Genomic DNA, 19,537 nt, shown 5'->3' with positions numbered 1-19,537 from the left:
GAAGAGGATATATATATAAAAGATATCTAAAAGATTCTATAAATTTTAGGTTGATAAAAAGGTTGATTACCTTTTAATGAAGTAAAATATATGTTTTCATTTTGACAATATGTGTGTATGACACTAGAAGTGGAATATATGTGCATAGAAACCTCAGACAGCATTCCAATGCCTTATTTTGTTTTCTAAAGCGATCACTGCATAAAGATGCTAATTTAGATTAAAACATTAGGTAAATTCAATACTGTAAGAGACTTTTTAAATGAATTGTATGCAAACCTGCTGAAAAAAATCAGTAAAATAACTGTTCTGTGACATCACCTAAACCTCTGTGACAAACCTAATATTTGTCAACTCAAAATTAAAAGCAGCCACAGGCCGCTTTTTGCTCCTCAATTAATTTGTGTGCTCACAGCTGGAATTCCATATGGGAAACTGAGAGCTATGAGCATGACATTTTGGACCATGTGAAATATTAGTTTTTCATCTGTAATCAGGGCTTGCACATACAAAAGTACTAAACTTAGGAACATAAATACACAAAAAGCAGGACAAAATGTGTTAAAATGTTAGATCCAATTTTTCTTTGTAAAAGGCAAAAAGTTGATCATACTGATTTCAAACTTAAGTATTTTTGGTAGCAACCACATCACATTACAGAATTTTAACTCACATAACTAAAACACTACAAAATCATACAACCCCCCCCCCCCCTAAAAATTAGTATAACTTTATTAAAATTTTGTTTATTTCTCCCAAATAAAGGATTATGTGTTCCCTTTTGTCACTACCAAAACAATGATGGCAGGTTTCAGCCGTGACTGTTTTGGTAGTGACAATTTTAGGTACTTTTGAAGCTAGCTCAAATATGCTAATCAGCACATGTTTAGCTAGCACAGTTTTGAACAGTTGTACACATATAAAATCTAAATGTTTTGGAATAACTCCCAAAAAAGTGTGCTTAATTGCAGAAAAAAGGTGTTCAGTAGTGACATTCCTTAAAGTTACAGATTTTCAGACTTTTGAAAACTATTTATATTAGAATTTATATTAGAAAAAGGGGACACATAAATATTTCCTGATCAAATTTTGGGGTGTAGTTAAAAAGTCTCAGGGACATTAAAATGCGGGACACGTTTTTTCCATACAGTTTCATTTACAAAGAAATTATAAAGAAAAAATTTTTTTTTAATAGTCCCCCTGTAGTCAAAATTTTTATCCCTTAAAACTAATCTTTGATCATCAAAATGACATATTTAAATGTTTTTTCTTGTAAAAATAATTTTCTCATGCCTTAAAGGAGAAGTCCACTTCCAAAACAAAGATTAATATATAATGTACTCACCCCCTTGTCATCCAAGATGTTCATGTCTTTCTTTCTTCAGTCGTAAAGAAATGATGTTTTTTTGAGGAAAACACTTAAGCATTTTTCTCCATATAAAGTACTTCATTGGTGCCCCGATTTTGAACTTCCAAAATGCAGTTTAAATGTGGTTTCAAACGATCCCAAATGCGGTTGTAAACAATCCCAGACAAGAAGGCTGGTCTTATCTAGTGAAACAATCAGTTATTTTCATAAAAATAATACTTTATTATTAAATAATTTATATACTTTTTAATGTCAAACACTCGTCTTGTCTTACTCTGCCTGGACTGTTTTTTTCCCGTTCATAACAGTTAGGGTATGTCAAAAAACTCCCATCTCATGTTCTCCCTCAACTTCATAATCATCCTATATTGCTGTTTTACCTTTTTTGTTAAAGGGGTCATCGGATGCTAAGTTCACTTTTTCATGTTGTTTGAACATTAATGTGTGTTGGCAGTGTATGTACAAATCTACCCTATAATGATAAAAATCCATGCAGTGGTTTTTAATTAATCTGTAAAAATAATATCCCCTTTTTCAAATCGAGCCGTTCTCAGATGCCTGTCGTGGTGGCGTCACACCCACAGAGGCCGCTCCCACAATAGTTGATTGACATGAGCGTCTTACCTCAGACCAGCTGTCACAGTCCAGTAACTTTCCATGTTCTGATGCCGGAGCAGGGATGTAAGTCAGACAAGAATATCTCCGAGCGATTGAGGTGTTGTGTTGCTGGATGTAATAATGTAATGTAATGTAATAACATAATGAACATAGTGGTCGTCATTTACTCCCGACATCTGAGCCATTGAAGATGCAGTGGATTACGTTTGTTTGTGAAGGGAATGCGCCTCCAGATCTACATATATCCGTCTATGTTCACATGAATCATTCATGATCCAGCTTCACTTACAGCAGAAGTGTGTATAAGTGTTTTTTATGAATCTTTGCGATCACCTTTCCTTATAATGTGGTAGTTAGGAAGTTTAGTGGCTAAACTTGGCTGAAGTAAACAAGATCATCACTCCACAGAGAGAAGAGAGGGGCGGGGTGAGCAGAGCTCATTTGCATTTAAAGGAACAACCCCTTAGAATAAGATGATTTTTGCAGAGCTGATTTTGGCAAGGTAAAAAGGATGTTGTTTTACAAAACCATTGAGAATTTTTAATCAAAGTATATTAGAGACTTTTCATTAAGACCCTTAAGAATTATATCAACTTGTGGAAAATGGGCATCCGATGACCCCTTTAAGGGTGTTTGATCTTCTTTGCATGTTCACTTTGCAAAGACTGGGTCGGTACTTCTGCAGCGATGCAGGATGATTTTGAAATAATTTTTGAAGTTGAGGGAGAAAATACCCTAACTGTCTTGAGTCCGAATACACAGAGTTCAGGGAGAGAAAGGCAAGACGAGCGTTTGAGATTAAAAAGTATTTAAATTGTATTTGTTTAAATACAAAGAAGACCGTTCTTCCACAGCTGGGATCATTTACAACCGCATTTGGGAGCCGCATTTAAACTGCACTTTGGAAGTTCAAAATCGGGGCACCATATCAGTCCATTATATGGAGAAAAATGCTGAGATGTTTTCCTCAAAAAACATAATTTCTTTACGACTGAAGAAAGAAAGACATGAACATCTTGGATGAAGTACATTATATGTGAATCTTTGTTTTGGAAGTGGACGTCTTTAAAACAGCTTGTAACTCTACCCCCCTTGCCTCATTTACTTTATGTGGATCTATGAATATGCAAATTGGCCCCGCCCCCAAGCAGTCGCACAAGCCAGAGCCCCCTGATCCACTAACTGTAGTAAACAGGATATAATGGCGAAACACGGATAATGACTGATAAAACTGTTACTAGCGGACAACTACAGTAGATACTGTAACATTTGTTAAAGTTACTTACTTGATGATGCTGTGCCCTCAAAATGCCTTGCAGGCTCAAATGCAGCCTAGTCTGTGATTCCAGCATATACAATGATTTTTATATATATATATATATATATATATACAATATATATATATATTAAGCTTATTGATATTTTAAATATTATTGTGGGCTTTAGTAGACAATAGAAGGATTTTAGTAAACATCTAAGATTTGAATTCTTAAATTTTTTTTAAAAGTGTTTTTTGGTCGTGGGACAGCAGTTTACACCAATTCTGTAAAATACATATGGACTCTGGACCGGATGCACAGGCTGCCTTGTTGTCTTATATATGATTTAGAAAGAGAGTTCATGAGAGCTTGTGTTCCTTCATTCCAGTTTTATGAGCAAAACTTAATGTGCAAGCTTAAGGCTTGGCCGAATTTCTGATGAAAACGGTTTTATAGCTGGGAGGGATCTTACTTTAATACACATAGAAAGGAAGCTTTATAATCTGGTATTTATTTTGATGAATCTTTGGGACATTGTTTTCATCAGTGCTCTTTCAGAGAGCAACAAAGAGCATGCCAACTGCATTTACAAGAATAAACATTTTCGAATAGAAATTAGCCCAGGGTTTTCTTACAATAATTAATTAAAAATTAAATATCAAAGTAAGATGTGTAATTTAGTAGAGTGAGTGAATCAGTTAGGGAACAGAATACTTTGTGATGCATGGCACAATTTGTAAATTGCCTTGTCCACCACATCATATATAATGCTACGGCTCAGTATAATTTAATATTTTATTATAGCTGAATCAAGTCATCAAATATAAGAAATGTGAGACGAACTTTAGTACAATAAACTGAAACTAAAATGCACTGGATTGTTCAATTAAATCATTTCCAAAACAAGTCTGTAAAATATAATACAGTTTTATTTTTTACCATGCAGTCATGCAAAGAACACAGTCAGTATATAAAAAGAATATATTGACTGCAAATGCAAGGCAAAAACAGACATCCATTAGGCTTTAATGAGTACTTTGAAGAGAGGGGACAACATCTATTGTTACCATATGAAAGTGAAAACAGTGGATGTAAACAGCCAGGTCTGGTTTCTCCTGTGTTGCCAAGAGCTCAGCAGCAACATCTGTCTGTTCTAGTGGGGAATCTTCGAGATCCCGTGTTAAGGTGTTTTGGAGCCTCTGTTGAACACATGCTCTGGGAATAAAATGCAGGCACTATTACAGAGAAAACACTCAAATTCAACCATTTAAATGACCAAACAGAGGCCTTAGGTTTAAAAATGTAAAAATAAAAATACTAATTAGTACAAATATTATTATATCACAAAGTTGTGTCACTATATTCAGTATTTAGTGTGCTTTTGTAGGTCTATACGCAGTGCATCTGGCAGATCAAACAGTAGCTGTTACATGAAAGAACATAATAAGGACGCAAACATGTAATTCATTCATACAAAATTACACATCAGTTGCATTTAAGAGGTGTGCATGACTAGACGTATACGTGTGGGAGCTGTTCTGGTGGTTGTCAGAAGTAACACCAGAAGCTTTAAATGATCCCACAGCAGGTTATAGCTGGCAGATGAAAACAAACACATGTCGGTTGTAATTAAAGATGTTGTTTGTAATTACACATGCTTAAGCATAGAATTAACCCTGTACTAGCATGTTAAAGAGCTCAAATGATGATATATTCCCATTGATGTATTTTGAGAAAAATGTTAAATATACACTACCTTTCAAAGGTTTGGGATTTTTTATGTTTTTATTAAATAAGTTTCTTATGCTCATCAAGAATACATAAATAGGATCCATCTTCTCCAGTTAGATCGTCATACTTGCTGTGTACCAGTATTTTAAGAGTACGCTAAGATTGTTTTGTTATATTGCACTGTATCCCCCGGGTTTGTTTGCTTTTTTTCTTTCATTTTATTATTATTTTTTTTTTTATGTATATGGGCAGATCTCACGCTCTGCTGTAAAAAGTTATAAATTAAAAATGTTTAATAAATAGAGAATTAAAAAACACATGAATAAACTGTTATTTCGTGAAATATTATTGCAATTTAAAAGAACCATTTCATATTTTAATATACTTGAAAATATAATTTATTCCTGTGAAGCAAAGTTGAATTTTCAGCATCATTACTCCAGTCTTCAGTGTCACATGATCCTTCAGAAATCATTCTAATATGCTGATTTATAATCAATTTTAGAAACATTGGGCTGCTTACTATTTTTTTGGGACCTGTGGTACTTTAGCTTCAGAATTTTTTGGTAAATAAAAAGTTAAAAAGAACAGTGTTTATTCAAAATAGAAATGTTGTGTCACAATATGCACTACTACTCAGCAGTAATTTATTTTCTTTCTTTTTTTTATTTTATACTTTTATTCAGCAAGGATGTGTTAAATGCATAAAAAGTGATAGTAAAGACTTATAATCTTAGAAAAGATTTCATTTTTGAATAAAAACTGTTCTTTTTAACTTGACAATTATTAATTGATAATAACTGTGATTTTTTTAACACTGATAATAAATTCGCATATTAGAGTGATTTCTGAAGGATCATGTGACACTGAAGACTGGAGTAATGACTGATAAAAATTCAACGCTGCATCACAGAAATAAATTATATTTTAAAGTATATTAAAATAGGAAACCATCATTAGAAATTGCAATAATATTTCACAATATGACTGTTTTTTCTGTATTTTTGATCAAACAAATACAGCCTTGATTAGAGACTCCATTAAAAAAACATTAAAAATCGTACTGATCCCAAATTTTCGAACAGCAGTGTATGTCATTTACATGTTCTTTAGATACAAAGAATTTTCATTTTTGGGCTACTTATTGATGTAATGCAAAACCAAAACAACAACAATAATAAATAATAATAATTGATGAGAATTGCGATGATTAAAATTCCACTTTGAATTATGATGAACATTTGTGTCCATCAAACACCATGATAAAGCTGTATTCTCTACATTTACCTAATATGGATTAGATTTTGAAATTCTTCATAAATTGCGAGTTAAAGCTGACATTTAAAAGAAAAAGCATCATGTTTGGGAACTCTATGGGTTAACTGAGGCTTGGCGAAACCTGTTGCCAATTAAGCGTGTGGAATGCCACATATAGACATTTCCTCAGAACTTCCAGCACAGGTTTCAGAGCACATGTGCCCTTCCAGACAGACAATATAACCGCTTAAAATGCTTGTTTTATTCACATTTTTGCTTTTACAGTTTGGAAACATTTGTCGGAACTGACCATGTGGACAATGTGTTTGGCTCCGCTCTGACTCATTCTTTGGATTACGAGAGACCCAAGTTTAAGTGTCTTTAGCATTTTTCTGTTACACAGTGCACAAGCTACGATGGAAACTCAGAGGTTTATATTTCTCATCTGTCTGATGATGTGTGGACGAGACACTGAAAGCACACCTGAAATTTGCACAGGAGCGCACTGCCAAAGGTCTCCGTCCAGATCACCTGATCACCAGAGCAGATATTCAATTTATGCTCCAAGACGCCCATCGGTTCCCTACACAGTAATACATCCGCAGCACAGTCGGACTGGGAGTCCGAAAGTAAACCCAAAGACCATCACGGCAGAGGTGTTCAACCCATGCACGGGAGGAGGTTGTCAAGGCTCGCCAAGAACATCAAATAATGATACAAAGGAGTGCAAGGGAATTGGATGTAAACTACCTGTAAGGATGCGACAAGATCCCAAACAGCATTCCTGCGTCGGAGATGCCTGCACCACAGGGTCAGATGTTGGAAGAAGCAGACTTTCTTTTGTCCATATGCAGGACAGAGCCGAGCAAGTATTGGGGGAATTTCCGGAGTTGGGAACTCGAGGGGGGCCGTCAACTGGAATTCAGTTAACATGCGACATCAAACCAGGTAAACAGTGATTAAGTGCTTTGTTTTATGATACCAGTCCAGTTTATGGAAAAGAGGTAATACACTTGTTAAACTGCAAAAACATGTGAAAGCGATTACATGTTGGATGTCACTTTTGTAATATTAAAGCATGCATGTTATCAATTTAATGTGACAAATCGAAAGTGTCATTTCAACAAAAAATTGTTTTCTTAAATTATGATCAGGCACGAATGAGGTCCATTCTGAAGATGCACTGGTGCTGCATTTGCACTTGGCAAAAGGTCAGGATAAACTGGTGGCCCAGTTGCAGGGGCAGCAAGCCGAAGTTAAGCAACTTCAGAACACACTGAGAGAACAGCAAAATGTTCTACAAGCCCACCAAAGAGAAATACTGGACCAACAACGGATTATGTTTGAAAAGATGGAGGAAGTCAAGACACAATACAACCTTCTTCTTGACACCGTCAAGCAGTTTTCTGTACAAGGCCCACAGGGTATCATTGAGAGCCATTTGGATGGCCTCCAATCCCAGGTTAGAACCTTTTCTCAGGAGGCCTTCACAATGCATAAGATGAACATGGATGCTAGTGTTACAGACGTTGACAGACCTCTACTTAGCTGTGGATCCTGCCGTGCAGATGAGTACTGCGACTTCAGTGCAGACCGACCACGTTGTGAGAAATGCACTGTTTGCCCTCCGGGATTCTTTCTGGTGGCTCAGTGTTCGATTCATGCTGACAGGATTTGCCAGGTACATCTTCTACTGTAGCAATATTTGTAGCAATATGCTGTCATTGAGGTTTATGTAAATTTAAAAGATTGGTTCACTTCCAGAATAAAAAATTCCTTATGATTTACTTACCTCCATGTCATCCAAGATTCATGTCTTTCTTTCTTCAGTCGAAAAGAAATTAAGTTTTTGGAAATTTCAGGATTTTTCTCCATATAGTGGACTTCAATGGAGGTCAACACTTCCAGAACAACTATTCACAAATAATTTACTCACCCCCTTGTCATCCAAGATGTTCATGTCTTTCTGTTTTCAGTCGTGAAGAAATTATGGTTTTTGAGGAAAACATTTGAGGATTTTTCTCCATATAATGGACTTCATTGGTGCCCCGATTTTGAACTTCCAAAATGTAGTTTAAATGCAGCTTTAAAGGACTCTACACGATCCCAGCCTAGGAAGAAGGGTCTCATCTAGCGAAACGATAGGTCATTTTTTCGGAAAATAAATTTTTTTAGACTTTTTAAGTACAAAAGCTCATGTAGTACAGGCTCTGGGATGCACGTTCACGACGCTACGTACTATTGAATCATTTTGAAAGGTCACGCATAACGTAGGAGGAACTACAGACCCAGTGTTTACAAAGCGAACATGCAAAGACTAAGAAAGTGCAAGTAAGTTTGTAAATGCTGTTTACAAACAAAAAGGTACAACAATGTCCTCCTCTCAAGTTGTAGGAGAAAATAAGATGGAGTTTTTCACCATACTCAGTACACAGACGATGAACTTACACATGATTCGTAGTAGTGATGGGAAGTTCAGATCATTTTACTGACTTGGACCTTTGAGTCTCGTTCTGCAAAATGAATGAATCTTTTTTCGAGTCATTTCGTTCATTTTAGCAAAATATAATTAAAATGTTATGTGTTACTTCCCTAACACATCTACTGCTTACAGAAATGTTGATCACACTACAAACAAGACAAAACTATAATGCTATAAGAAACAGAAAAGATTAATTCATTGTTTACCTTGGTGTTTAGTGTACGATAAGCTCACCTCACCTCTTATCTGACAAGTTTTTGGGTTTGAGTCATTCATTCATCACGTGACAGCCCCATAAGATGAACGAACGGCTCGAAAAACCCAAAGACTCGAAACAGGTGAACTAATTCCAAGACAGAACCTAATAGGATGTTGCACATGTGAAAAAGATTCATTTAAAATGAAAGAATCGTTCAAGAACAACCCATCACTAATTCATAGCATCGTGGACGCGCATTCCAGAGCCTGTGCTACACAAGCTTTTGTGCTTAAAAAGTTTTTTTAAAAAAAAAATTACAGATCGTTTCCCTAGATAAGACCCTTCTTCCTTGGCTGGAATCATTTAGAGCGCTTTGAAGCTGCATTTAAACTACATTTTGGAAGTTCAAATTCGGGGCACCAATGAAGTCCATTATATGGAGAAAAATCCTGAAATATTTTCCTCAAAAAACAAAATTTCTTCAGTACTTACGCCTACATGTCCTCTTGACTGCGTGATTGCGTAATGGGTCAAGCTAGCGCAAGATAGCTTGACCCATAGTTGTGTCAATAGATCGTAGTATCATGTATCAAAGCACTAGACTAAGCTAGGCTAGTCAGTGATGATTTCTTTGATAATGTTAATGTTCCTTTCTCGTTTTCTGTAGCTGCTTTTTGAATAAGGAATTGTGAGCATTATAATTAGTAACTTATATAACAGTAACAATATTTCTATTAAATTGTTATTATGTTAAATACAAATTAAGTCATATTTAAAACATTAGCCTGTATTTAGTCTTATGCTGGAGCTGGTTTCGGGCAATGAAACTAAGCAAGTAAATAATTAAATAAATTGTCACAATAATATCGTGTATCGCAATCTCACAGGCTGACGATAAGACGATATGAAAATTTAGCTTATCGCCCAACACTAGTGCAAGACAACATTTGTGGTATGAAATTTTTTTTTTTAAAAAATGACAGATCATTTCGCTAGATAAGACCCTTATTCCTCGACTGGGATCTGAAACTGAAGTTTGAATCTTCAACCTGTTGGGCACCACTGAAGTCCACTATGTGGTGAAAAATCCTGAAATGTTTTCCTCAAAAACCCTAATTTCATTTCGACTGAAGAAAGAAAGACATGAACAGGAAGGATGACATGGGGGTGAGTAAATTATCAGGATTTTTTTTTAAGTAATTCTTTATAAAGGCTCATCACAGTGCAATCAAATACAATTGATTTATTTAATGCAAACAAATACATGAGTTGCAACACTTGCTGTGACAGCTTGTTGTCAAATTTAATAGCAGCTTTAACAAATACAAGGTAACCACTATAATTGTCCAACAGGACAGAGACGAATGCCTAGAGATACCAAACTTATGCAAGGAACGCAACCAGTGCCTCAACACACCAGGTAAGTTGGCTACCGGACTTGTTTAAAGGGATAGTTCACTTAAAAATAAACATTGTCATTAATATACTCACCCTCATGTTGTTCCAAACCCGTAAGACCTTCGTTCATCTTCGAAACACAAATTAAGATATATTTGATGAAATCCAAGAACTTTCTGACCCTGCATAAACACATTCAAGGGCCAGAAAGGAAGTAACAACATCCTTAAAATAGCCCATGTGACATCAGTGGTTCGACCGTAATATTATGAAGCTATGCTACACAAAAAGTATTCTCGCAGCTTACATACCATTGAATCACTGATGTCACATGGACTATTTAATGGCGTCCTTACTACCTTTATGAGTCTTGAGTGTTGTTGCGTTGCTGTTTATGCAGGCTCAGAAAGCTCTCGGATTTCATCAAAAATATCTTAATTTGTGTTTCGAAGATGAACAAAGGTGTTACAGCATTGGTCTCAAAATCAATTCCTGGAGGGCCACAGCTCTGCACAGTTTAGCTCCAACCCTAATCAAGCACACCTGATCCAGCTAATCAAGGTCTTCAGGATCACTAGAAACTTCCAAGCAGGTGTGAATTGGAGCTGGTTGGAGCTAAACTCCACAGAGTTTCGGCCCTCCAGGAGTTGAGTTTGAGACCTCTGTGTTACAGGTTTGGAATGACATGAGGGTGAGTAATTGCAGAATTTTCATTTTTGGGTAGCCTAACCTTTTAAGATTTATTTTCTAAGAGATTAACCATATTGCATTGTTTCAGGGGGATTTCGCTGCTCCAGCATGTCAGAGAGGGAAGCAGCCACCGGAATATGTGGGCACTCTTATTTTTACAACTCTGAGATGGAGGAGTGTCAAGCCTGTACAGAATGCGATTCTCAGCCAATGACGTCCCCATGTTCAGCCTTGAGTGATGCCGTGTGCGCCAGCCCCTCTGAAAGCAAACTCTCACTTTCCTGGTCTGGTAACGTTGACCTAGCTAAGGGTAGTGAGTTTTCTGATAAGCACCTTCACATCCGTGGTAACAGTGACGGAGGCCTTCTTTCCTGTACTGATGGTTGGATAGTGCTCCATCAGCATGGGCTTGTTTGGGTTGATCATAACCTCGCTTTAAAACACAGCTGCCGCAGCTTTGTTCAAGCATGTTTACGACTGAACGCCAGTGAAGATGAAGCTCGGGATCTGAGTGGTGTCCGTTTGGAACAGCGGGAGGGAAAATCTCTACAGAGCGCCAGTGTGAGTGGAGCAACTTCTGTGGAGCCCGGTCATGTACTCTACCTTTCTCTCAAGAGCGCCACCAACCAATGTAGCCAAGACAGTGAAGATGTGCATCTTCAGAGCAGCCTAATCTCACCTTTTAGCTTGCTTTGGTTATCCCATGACACAGGAGCGGTTGCAATGACTGCTCAGGCTGTTGCTTCTGCACACTACCACACCAACTACCGCCCTGCTTTCCGTACGTCATCCATCTCCGACCCTTACATGGTTGGTTTGACCCATGACAATCGAGGGGTGCGCTTTAGAGAAAGTGGCACTGTGAAGTTTGTCCTCCAGCAAGCGTTGTACTCCATGGGTCAAGCCTGTATTTCCGAGGGCTTCTACTTACTTGCATACGTGAACCACAATGGAAGCAGCGCTGAGCTGACCCGTGCATTCAAGTCTGGCGTTCACTACAGAGACACATCTATATCTCTGTCGGCAGCCACCACTGTGGATTCTGGGGATATGCTCACCTTTGAGATCCTCGCACCTGCACAGTGCAATGTGCGCTACTTTGGCGACGACTCTGGGATTAGCATGCTCAGTCTGGTGTGGATCCCTTCAGCCGTGTCCACTGCCTTGTCAGCCTCCGTGTCCAGGAAAGGTCTCCCCTCTGGTGCAGTGCGGAATAAAGCTTTGTTCTTCCATCAGACAAGTGAAGCGGTTCCGCAAGTTGCACTTGCTGGAAGCAAAGATCACAGAGACTTCATCTTTCGGGAAGCTGGGACAGCAAGTGTGGCTTTAGATCTGCGGCTTATCCACTCTTGTAGTCTAATCAAACTCACCTTGCTCCAGCAGAGTGGCTCTCAGGGGGTTCAGCCAGCCCCTGTAGCTCAGCAGATTGGTGGACATATGCCAGAGGGAAGTGTATGGGCAAGTGTGGGACTGAGGGTATCGTTCCAGGTACGTAACGGTACAGTGATCTTCGCTACAGTGGACTGCGTGAGAGGGCGCATCAACCAAATTGCGTATGATGCCGGAAGTAGCATGTCTATCCTTTGGACAGCTGCATGATCCGCTAGCGTGACATCAAGTTAGCATGTTGGTCTGTTTACACTCTTTATGCATTTAAAGGATTAGTTCACTCCTGAATTAAAATTTCCTAATAATTTAGTTACCCCCATGTCATCCAAGATGTTTGTATCTTTCTTTCTTAAAACCAAAAAAAAAAAAAGTTTTTGAGGAAAACATTCCAGGTTTCTTCTCTGTATAGTGGACTTCAATGGGAGCCAACGGGTCACAAATTGCAGTTTCAATGCAGCTTCAAAGGGCTCTACATAATCCAAGCCAAAGAATAATCCTGCTTAAAAAAATCCATAAACCAGCATGAATTCCATGTCAGTCCACCAGCAAACTAGCACTCCATGCTGGTTCACCTGCAGACCAGCATCCCCAGCATCCACCAGCAAACTAGCACTCCATGCTGGTCCACCAGCAAACCAGCATACTATGCTGGTCTATCATTGTGCTGGCGACCAGCAATGCCATTTTTTCAGCAAGGAAGTGTCTTATCTAGCGAAACGATGGGTAATTTTTTTTTTTACTGAAAATTTACTATAATTTTTAACCACAAATGCTTGTCTTGCACTAGCTCTTCAATGCGCAGCTACGACTTCAAGCAGGGCCGGCCCGTGGCATAGGCAGAATACGCAAATGCTAGGGGCGCTGCCGATCCCTAGGGGCACCAAAATGTGTGGGGTTTTTTTTAACTATTTATTTTTTATTACCAATACTACTTCAATATTATGAATTTAAAATATTACAAAAAAATGATTGTCCCACAAAAACAAGAAATTTATTGCTCTTCTGACCCTGGTTTGAAGCATGATCAATCTTCTGCACTGCAACACTTCCACATGCATCAATTATCTTATTGCGATAGATCTAGTTCATTAATAAATTACCGCTATGTCAAAAAGACTGGAGCTCTCTGGAGCCCCCAAAAAAAAGAAGATAAGAAGAAGAAAAATGGGACAAAGACAAAGGTAATATGATGTAATGAATTATGATCTAGATGAGGTAAAACTTTATGTTGGCCTAGTCTAAAAGTTTAAAATAGGGTAGTAAGAATGTCTGGAGTTTTAGAGATCTGAGATTTTTCGTGTCACATAATAACACATTTAAAAAAAAATTTATGCTATAGTTGTGTAGTAATTGGGTGTTTTCAGTTTGAATTTGCTAATCTAGTAATGTTTGTATTTAACTGGGCTTATTAAAAATAGCAACATTTTATGTAAAATTCACTTAAGGATGCACGCTTCTCAGTTTACTTTGTGGTAAAAACATGAGAAAGGGCTGTAGTTTAGTAGAACATTGCTGCCATCTACAGGAAACTGAACACTTCAAATTTATGTTTAAGATTAAACAGTAACATTACTGTATGCTAGTTAAGTATTCAAACTAAACTGTATTAGTTTCGTGCAGGAATACCAGATAATTATTCTTAATGTGTATATATATATATACTATTAGAAATGTATTGTTCATTGTTAGTTCAAGTTAGCTATTACATTCACCAAATTATACCTTACTGTAAGTGTTACCGTTTCACTATCATCAGCTTTTTTAAAAGAAAATCTAACACCCAATAGTAACATATACTGCTCCATTTCTCTCTTCAGATGCACTTTTGAAATATCTGGCTATGCAGTTTGAGTGTAAATGTCTTAACACAATGATTATTGGTGGAATGGTTTGTGAGGCAAGGTGCACCAGGTAAAATCTTGCCTAGGGCAGCAAATTGGCCAAGGCCGGCCCTGACTTCAAGCATTACATAATCACGGTGGAAAGGTCACGCGCAGTTAGTTCTTCGTGTGTACTCCGGTTCCAAAAGGAAGGGTAGGGCGAAAAACTCCAATTCATTTTCTTCTCCAACTTCAAAATCATCCAACATTGTCATTGTATCCTTTTTTGTAAAGGGCATTTGACTTTATTTGCACGTTCGCTTTGTAAAAACTGGGTTGGTACTTCCATTTACGTCACACATAACCTTTCCAACGTGACTACGTAATGCGTGTTGGCAAGCTAGTGCAAGACAAGCATTTGTGGTTAAAAAGGATATACATTTTTGGTTTTTTTTAGAAAATGGCCAATCGTTTCAATAGATTTGGGTTACCAGAAGTGCCAGTTCCCAGGGACACATTCAACACAGGATTTCCAAATTGCCTAAAAAACAGGTATTGGTTGTTTGCACTGTGCCGATCGATCATTGCATGACATCGTACTGCGAGAGCGATTCGAAAACATTGAGCCATCTGCTCTCTAGCTCTCACGGTACTTTGATGTCGTAAAACGATCGATCGGCACAGCGCAAACTACCAACACCTGGTTATTTTAGACAATTTAGAAATCCTGTACTAAATGTATCCCCAGGAAGTCACACGTCTGGTCACCGTAGATAAGACCTTATTCCTTACCCCTTTGAAGCTGCACTGAATCTGCAGCTTGGACCTTCAACTTGTTGGTCACGTTGTTTTCCTCAAAAACCTTCAGTTCTTTTCGACTGAAGAAAGACAGACATGAACTTGGATGAAATGGGGGTGAGTAAATTGTCAGGAAATTTTAATTCAGGAGTAAAGTCTTTAACTCAAGTACTTTTGGATGATGTTTTTATGTAGGCGCAATTGATTTGGTTTCATTTCGAAACATTTTCTAAGCTGTGCAACCAAACAGTAGCTTGGTTTAGAGTAAATTTCTGGTTGAAGTGACATTTTGTCATCAAGTATGCTTTTTAAAAACTTCGCTGAGAAAAAAAGTTGTGAAAATATGATGAAATAAACATTTACTCTTTTTTTCTAATTATTATTTACAAATCTTTGTGTGATAGGTTGTTGTATGGTTTAATTTTATTAAAATAATTGCATTTACCAGTTCTATTCAACATTTTTCCTTTCACTGTATTTGCACTTCATAAATCAATGTTAGCATTCAAATGTATTATCTAAATGTATTATCTAAATTTGCTTTGTTTTCCTCATAAGAGAGGGTATGTCATAGAGCATGTTTGTATCTTGCCTGTATCTTTGAATAAAACATTAAGTGGTAGCCGTATGTTTTTATTTAAATAATAGTTTCCAATAGAATTTTATAATTACTCACAGAACTTTGATTACTATTTCTTTGATTACTTTTCAAATGTCAATCCAGATCCTTGCACGACAAAAGCAGAAAAAGGTAGTAAACATTTCCCATTGATAATGGGAATCAAATGCAGGTGTTTGTGACAAACAGAACCAGATGTGCTCTTCAAAATGCAGGTTTTATATAAAACAGAATAAAAGCAGCCCTCTGGCCTCCTTTATATATGTGTGACGTTATTCTTAAAGCAGAAATGATGACATTTCATTTATTACACATAACATCAGTAACACCAAATCAAATACATCCTTAGTTTCTTGACGTTTCTATAAAAAGACCATAGCAGAAACCATATCCTGAAGCTAAACTAGAACTGAAAATAGGTTTATAATCTTAGGAAGCATGTACACAGACGTGTGGTTTTCCAAGACATTTGGTTAATATTAAAAGCTTTACAGGGAGCAGGAGATGACGTTGATTTAAAGTTATTCCATAAGGAGAAGAGTGTGATAGACTGAACCCTTCAAAGGGCCAACGTGAAGCACTGAATTACGGCTACTTTAAGAGGGTCAAGTCAGTGATCACAGACCGCCCTCACCATACAGCCCGCTGTAAAACTTCACACAGATGGAAATTAATCAGTGTTTAAGCAAAGAAACAAATGGTTAATATCAGATTTAACCATTACTTTTTAGGATCCCATCAATTTATAAAATCAGATACGCAAATTTCATTTAATTAACTACTAATAATCTTCAGTCCTACTGAATTTTGAAGAGTGTCAAAAATGTTATTAACATAATGTGCAGAGATTTAGATACTCCACATGAAATCTGAATCAAGTCTATTTTGCTCTGTCAGGACAGCTGACGTGAACCCTGTGGCCTTCTCTGAGTGCAAGGGTTAAACGTCTGGTGAAGTGACGGTACAGGTGTTCAGTGTTAGAGGATGTGATAATACTACTGCTGTGTTGAAGCCTGTATTGACTTGAAGTGAAACATCTGGAAATATTTACGTTTCATTGGGGGAGCTTAACGTTTTGGATTCCTGGAACTGTCCTCAGCCTGAAAGTGTGAGAGCAGATTATTATATATTAAATTATTTAAATATTATATTAGTTTCATGAATCTAGACTAGAGGCTTTTAAAAATGTACTTACGCTCATGTTATTTTTATTATTTTATTTTTTTTAACAAATCAAGATATTTGGACATTTTTTTAAAGTCAGTTGCGACCAGTGTTGGGGAGTAACTAGTTACATGTAACGGAATTACGTAATTTAATTACAAAATAAATGGAATTGCAATTAGTTACAGTTACTGAGAAAAAAATGTGTAATTAAATTACAGTTACTTTCGAAAATGTTAATGATTACAAAGGGGGTTACATCTGAACTTTTTTTCACATACAGATTTAATTTACTTCCAAAATTGCATTGAATGCTCTAAAATGAGACACCAATGTTTTAGGAGTTTAGGACACAGAATAGGACACATGCTTATTCTAAACTGTTTTATTTCCTATTTGGGTTTATGCATATACATTATTTTTTTAATTAATTTTTTTTTTTTTTTTCAAGGCATTGTTAATTGCCAGTGTTTCCTCTCATAACTATGCAAACATCTGATTTCAAAACCGGTATCATAGTTATTAAACCTTTTCTTGTTATGATTTCAAATCTGTATTTAACCTCAGAATGATCTCCAAGTAAATAAGAGGTGTTAAGTCTGAATTTGTGTGGCTGTGCTTTAAATTATATTATCACACGGCTCCGTTGTATGCTTGATTCTGATTGGTCAGCCATGACATCCTAAGGTTATTCTCCGATAACAACTGGTAAAACCTAATAACACAGACTCATCTGGGCAACTTAAGTTAGCGCTATACGTGTGATAGGTTTTCTTGGTGGAAGCTTTGTGTTTTGTTAGCTAATAAAATATTAAAACTCAATTCAATATAATGTGTACAATTTCGTAATTCTGTCAGCGTGCCACTTGCGAGCAGCTGATGTCTTTATGGCACTTTATTGTACATTCAGCCAGTTGTTATTGCAAAATAAAGATCTATATTTTCCCTTACTTATTATAATCTTAATTTAACTGATAAAGTCTGACAGTAATCAGTGTTGAGTGCTACTATAAGGTTAACTCTGCCTGATTTAAATGTTTTGAAATGATTAACAGTTGAAAATATTAGAAACTTAGAAAAGCAATCAAAAAGTAATTAAAAGTAATAAGTTACATAACTTTAATAAAGTAATTGAAAAGTTACACTACTTATTACATTTTAAATAGAGTGACTTGTAATTTGCAACCTATTACATTTCCAAAGTAACCTTCCCAAAACTGGTTGTGACTTATGTTATTTAGACTTTTTCAGAGGAGAGAAACTGTGCATAAATGTTTTCCCAGAGGTCTTCCAGCCAAACTCTCAGCCATCCCAATATAAAAAGAGCTACATTTTCTTAGTAATATATATTTTTTTAAATTAACAACCAGTAATTTATTGGTCAATAACAATATAAATATCAAGAATAATAATTATAATATTTATAAGGAAAATACTATGAAACCGCTTCATAGTGCCGCAAAACTGGCATACATATAACTAGAAAATACGACGCTTTAAACCATATACTTGGTATCTTCTTAAACAACATACGTCATTTTACACATATTAAACCAATAAATACACATTTGACTTCACTTCCGGAGGTACTTTCTTATAATCGAATTTTGAAGGCAGCATAGATGTATTCTTCGCTGCCTTAGATATCCCACAATTCTGTGCGTTCCATTCAGTGACCGTTGAGCTAAAAAAAATAAAAATGGCATCTGAAAGTTGCGTTTAGTGGTCAGTTTGTGTGTAAATGTATATTTCTGACTAACTTTTTGCACTTTTGATGTTATTTCTAGTGAGAAATCAATATTATAGTATCTAAACATTTGTTTAGTTATCATCAAAACTCGTTCTATTATGTTGTAAGTTAGATCATTAAATCGTTACACTGCCTCAGAAGCCTGTCCGAAATCAATTTCATGAGGTGCCTTCGTGCAAAAACACTGCCTGCAAAGTCATTGAATAATAAGGCAGTGAGGCAGCATATCAGCTGTCTAGGCTTTTGAATGCAGCCATTGAGTTTTCACAACGCATCATCATTTGGACATATTGGTGGCATCGAATGTAAACAAAAGGCGAAACTCGCATATTTTGCTGATTATTGCTGCTGAAATCGGCCAAGTATTGTCATGTTTTGGGCTGTACTAATTGGTCGGACCGGGAAAAACATTTGGAGTACTATAGACTGCCAAAAGTTATATCAAAGAGAAGAGTGCAAAAAAACTCTGAGAAGGGTTTGGTGGCTGGCCAAACTGAACCATGAATCATGAATGAATCCAGGGCAAGAATCTCAACAACATTCGTGTTTGTTGTTAACACTTCTGATCAGGTAGGTGAAATATTAGGCTAATATCTTAATTAATACTGCTCGTACGTATCTTTACCACCTATTAAGTTTAGTTTGTCAAAATATTGCGCCCTTTCACTCTTACTAAGTCCGTCTCTATATGATTTAGCAGCTTCCACACGTTTTTTCCATGGTTTAGACACCATAAATTAGCAGAACATATTCAGTAGTACATTAACCATTCAATCCATGCTGTTGTTTACATTCGAGTACTTCCAGTATTTTTACGGGGTGAATACTCTAGTTCAGTTAACTTACAAACTAGCAGAGACCGTGAACATTTAAAATGTTAAGTAGAAAGAACAAATTCAGAAACTGCAGGTTGTGCCAACTTAAAAAAAAAGTGACTGAAACAACTAAACAAATATTTTTTTACAGCTTGTCTTCAGGAATAGCAAGAAGAAAC

At 36.6% G+C, this 19,537-nt stretch overlaps 1 protein-coding gene across 1 annotated transcript; it reads left to right on the top strand.

The window, feature by feature from the left end:
• Nucleotides 1-6,499: 6,499 nt before the first annotated feature.
• Nucleotides 6,500-12,602, top strand: si:ch211-252f13.5 (uncharacterized). The gene is made up of 4 exons (XM_051128412.1): nt 6,500-7,182; nt 7,389-7,915; nt 10,269-10,335; nt 11,092-12,602. Exons 1-4 carry the CDS (start codon nt 6,651-6,653, stop codon nt 12,600-12,602), a joined length of 2,637 nt encoding a protein of 878 aa, XP_050984369.1. The 5' UTR covers nt 6,500-6,650.
• Nucleotides 12,603-19,537: the final 6,935 nt, after the last annotated feature.

Source organism: Labeo rohita, chromosome 2, assembly GCF_022985175.1.
Source record: "Labeo rohita strain BAU-BD-2019 chromosome 2, IGBB_LRoh.1.0, whole genome shotgun sequence".
NCBI lineage: Eukaryota > Metazoa > Chordata > Actinopteri > Cypriniformes > Cyprinidae > Labeo > Labeo rohita.
This window is presented reverse-complemented; position numbering and strand designations above follow the sequence as displayed.

Bases quoted from the DNA above. Each gene is read 5' to 3' on its own strand.
- si:ch211-252f13.5 (XM_051128412.1), top strand. From the start codon at position 6,651: ATGGAAACTCAGAGGTTTATATTTCTCATCTGTCTGATGATGTGTGGA. The intron at 7,916-10,268 runs GTACATCTTCTA...ATTGTCCAACAG, and splicing joins ATGCTGACAGGATTTGCCAG to GACAGAGACGAATGCCTAGA. The intron at 10,336-11,091 runs GTAAGTTGGCTA...GCATTGTTTCAG, and splicing joins CCAGTGCCTCAACACACCAG to GGGGATTTCGCTGCTCCAGC.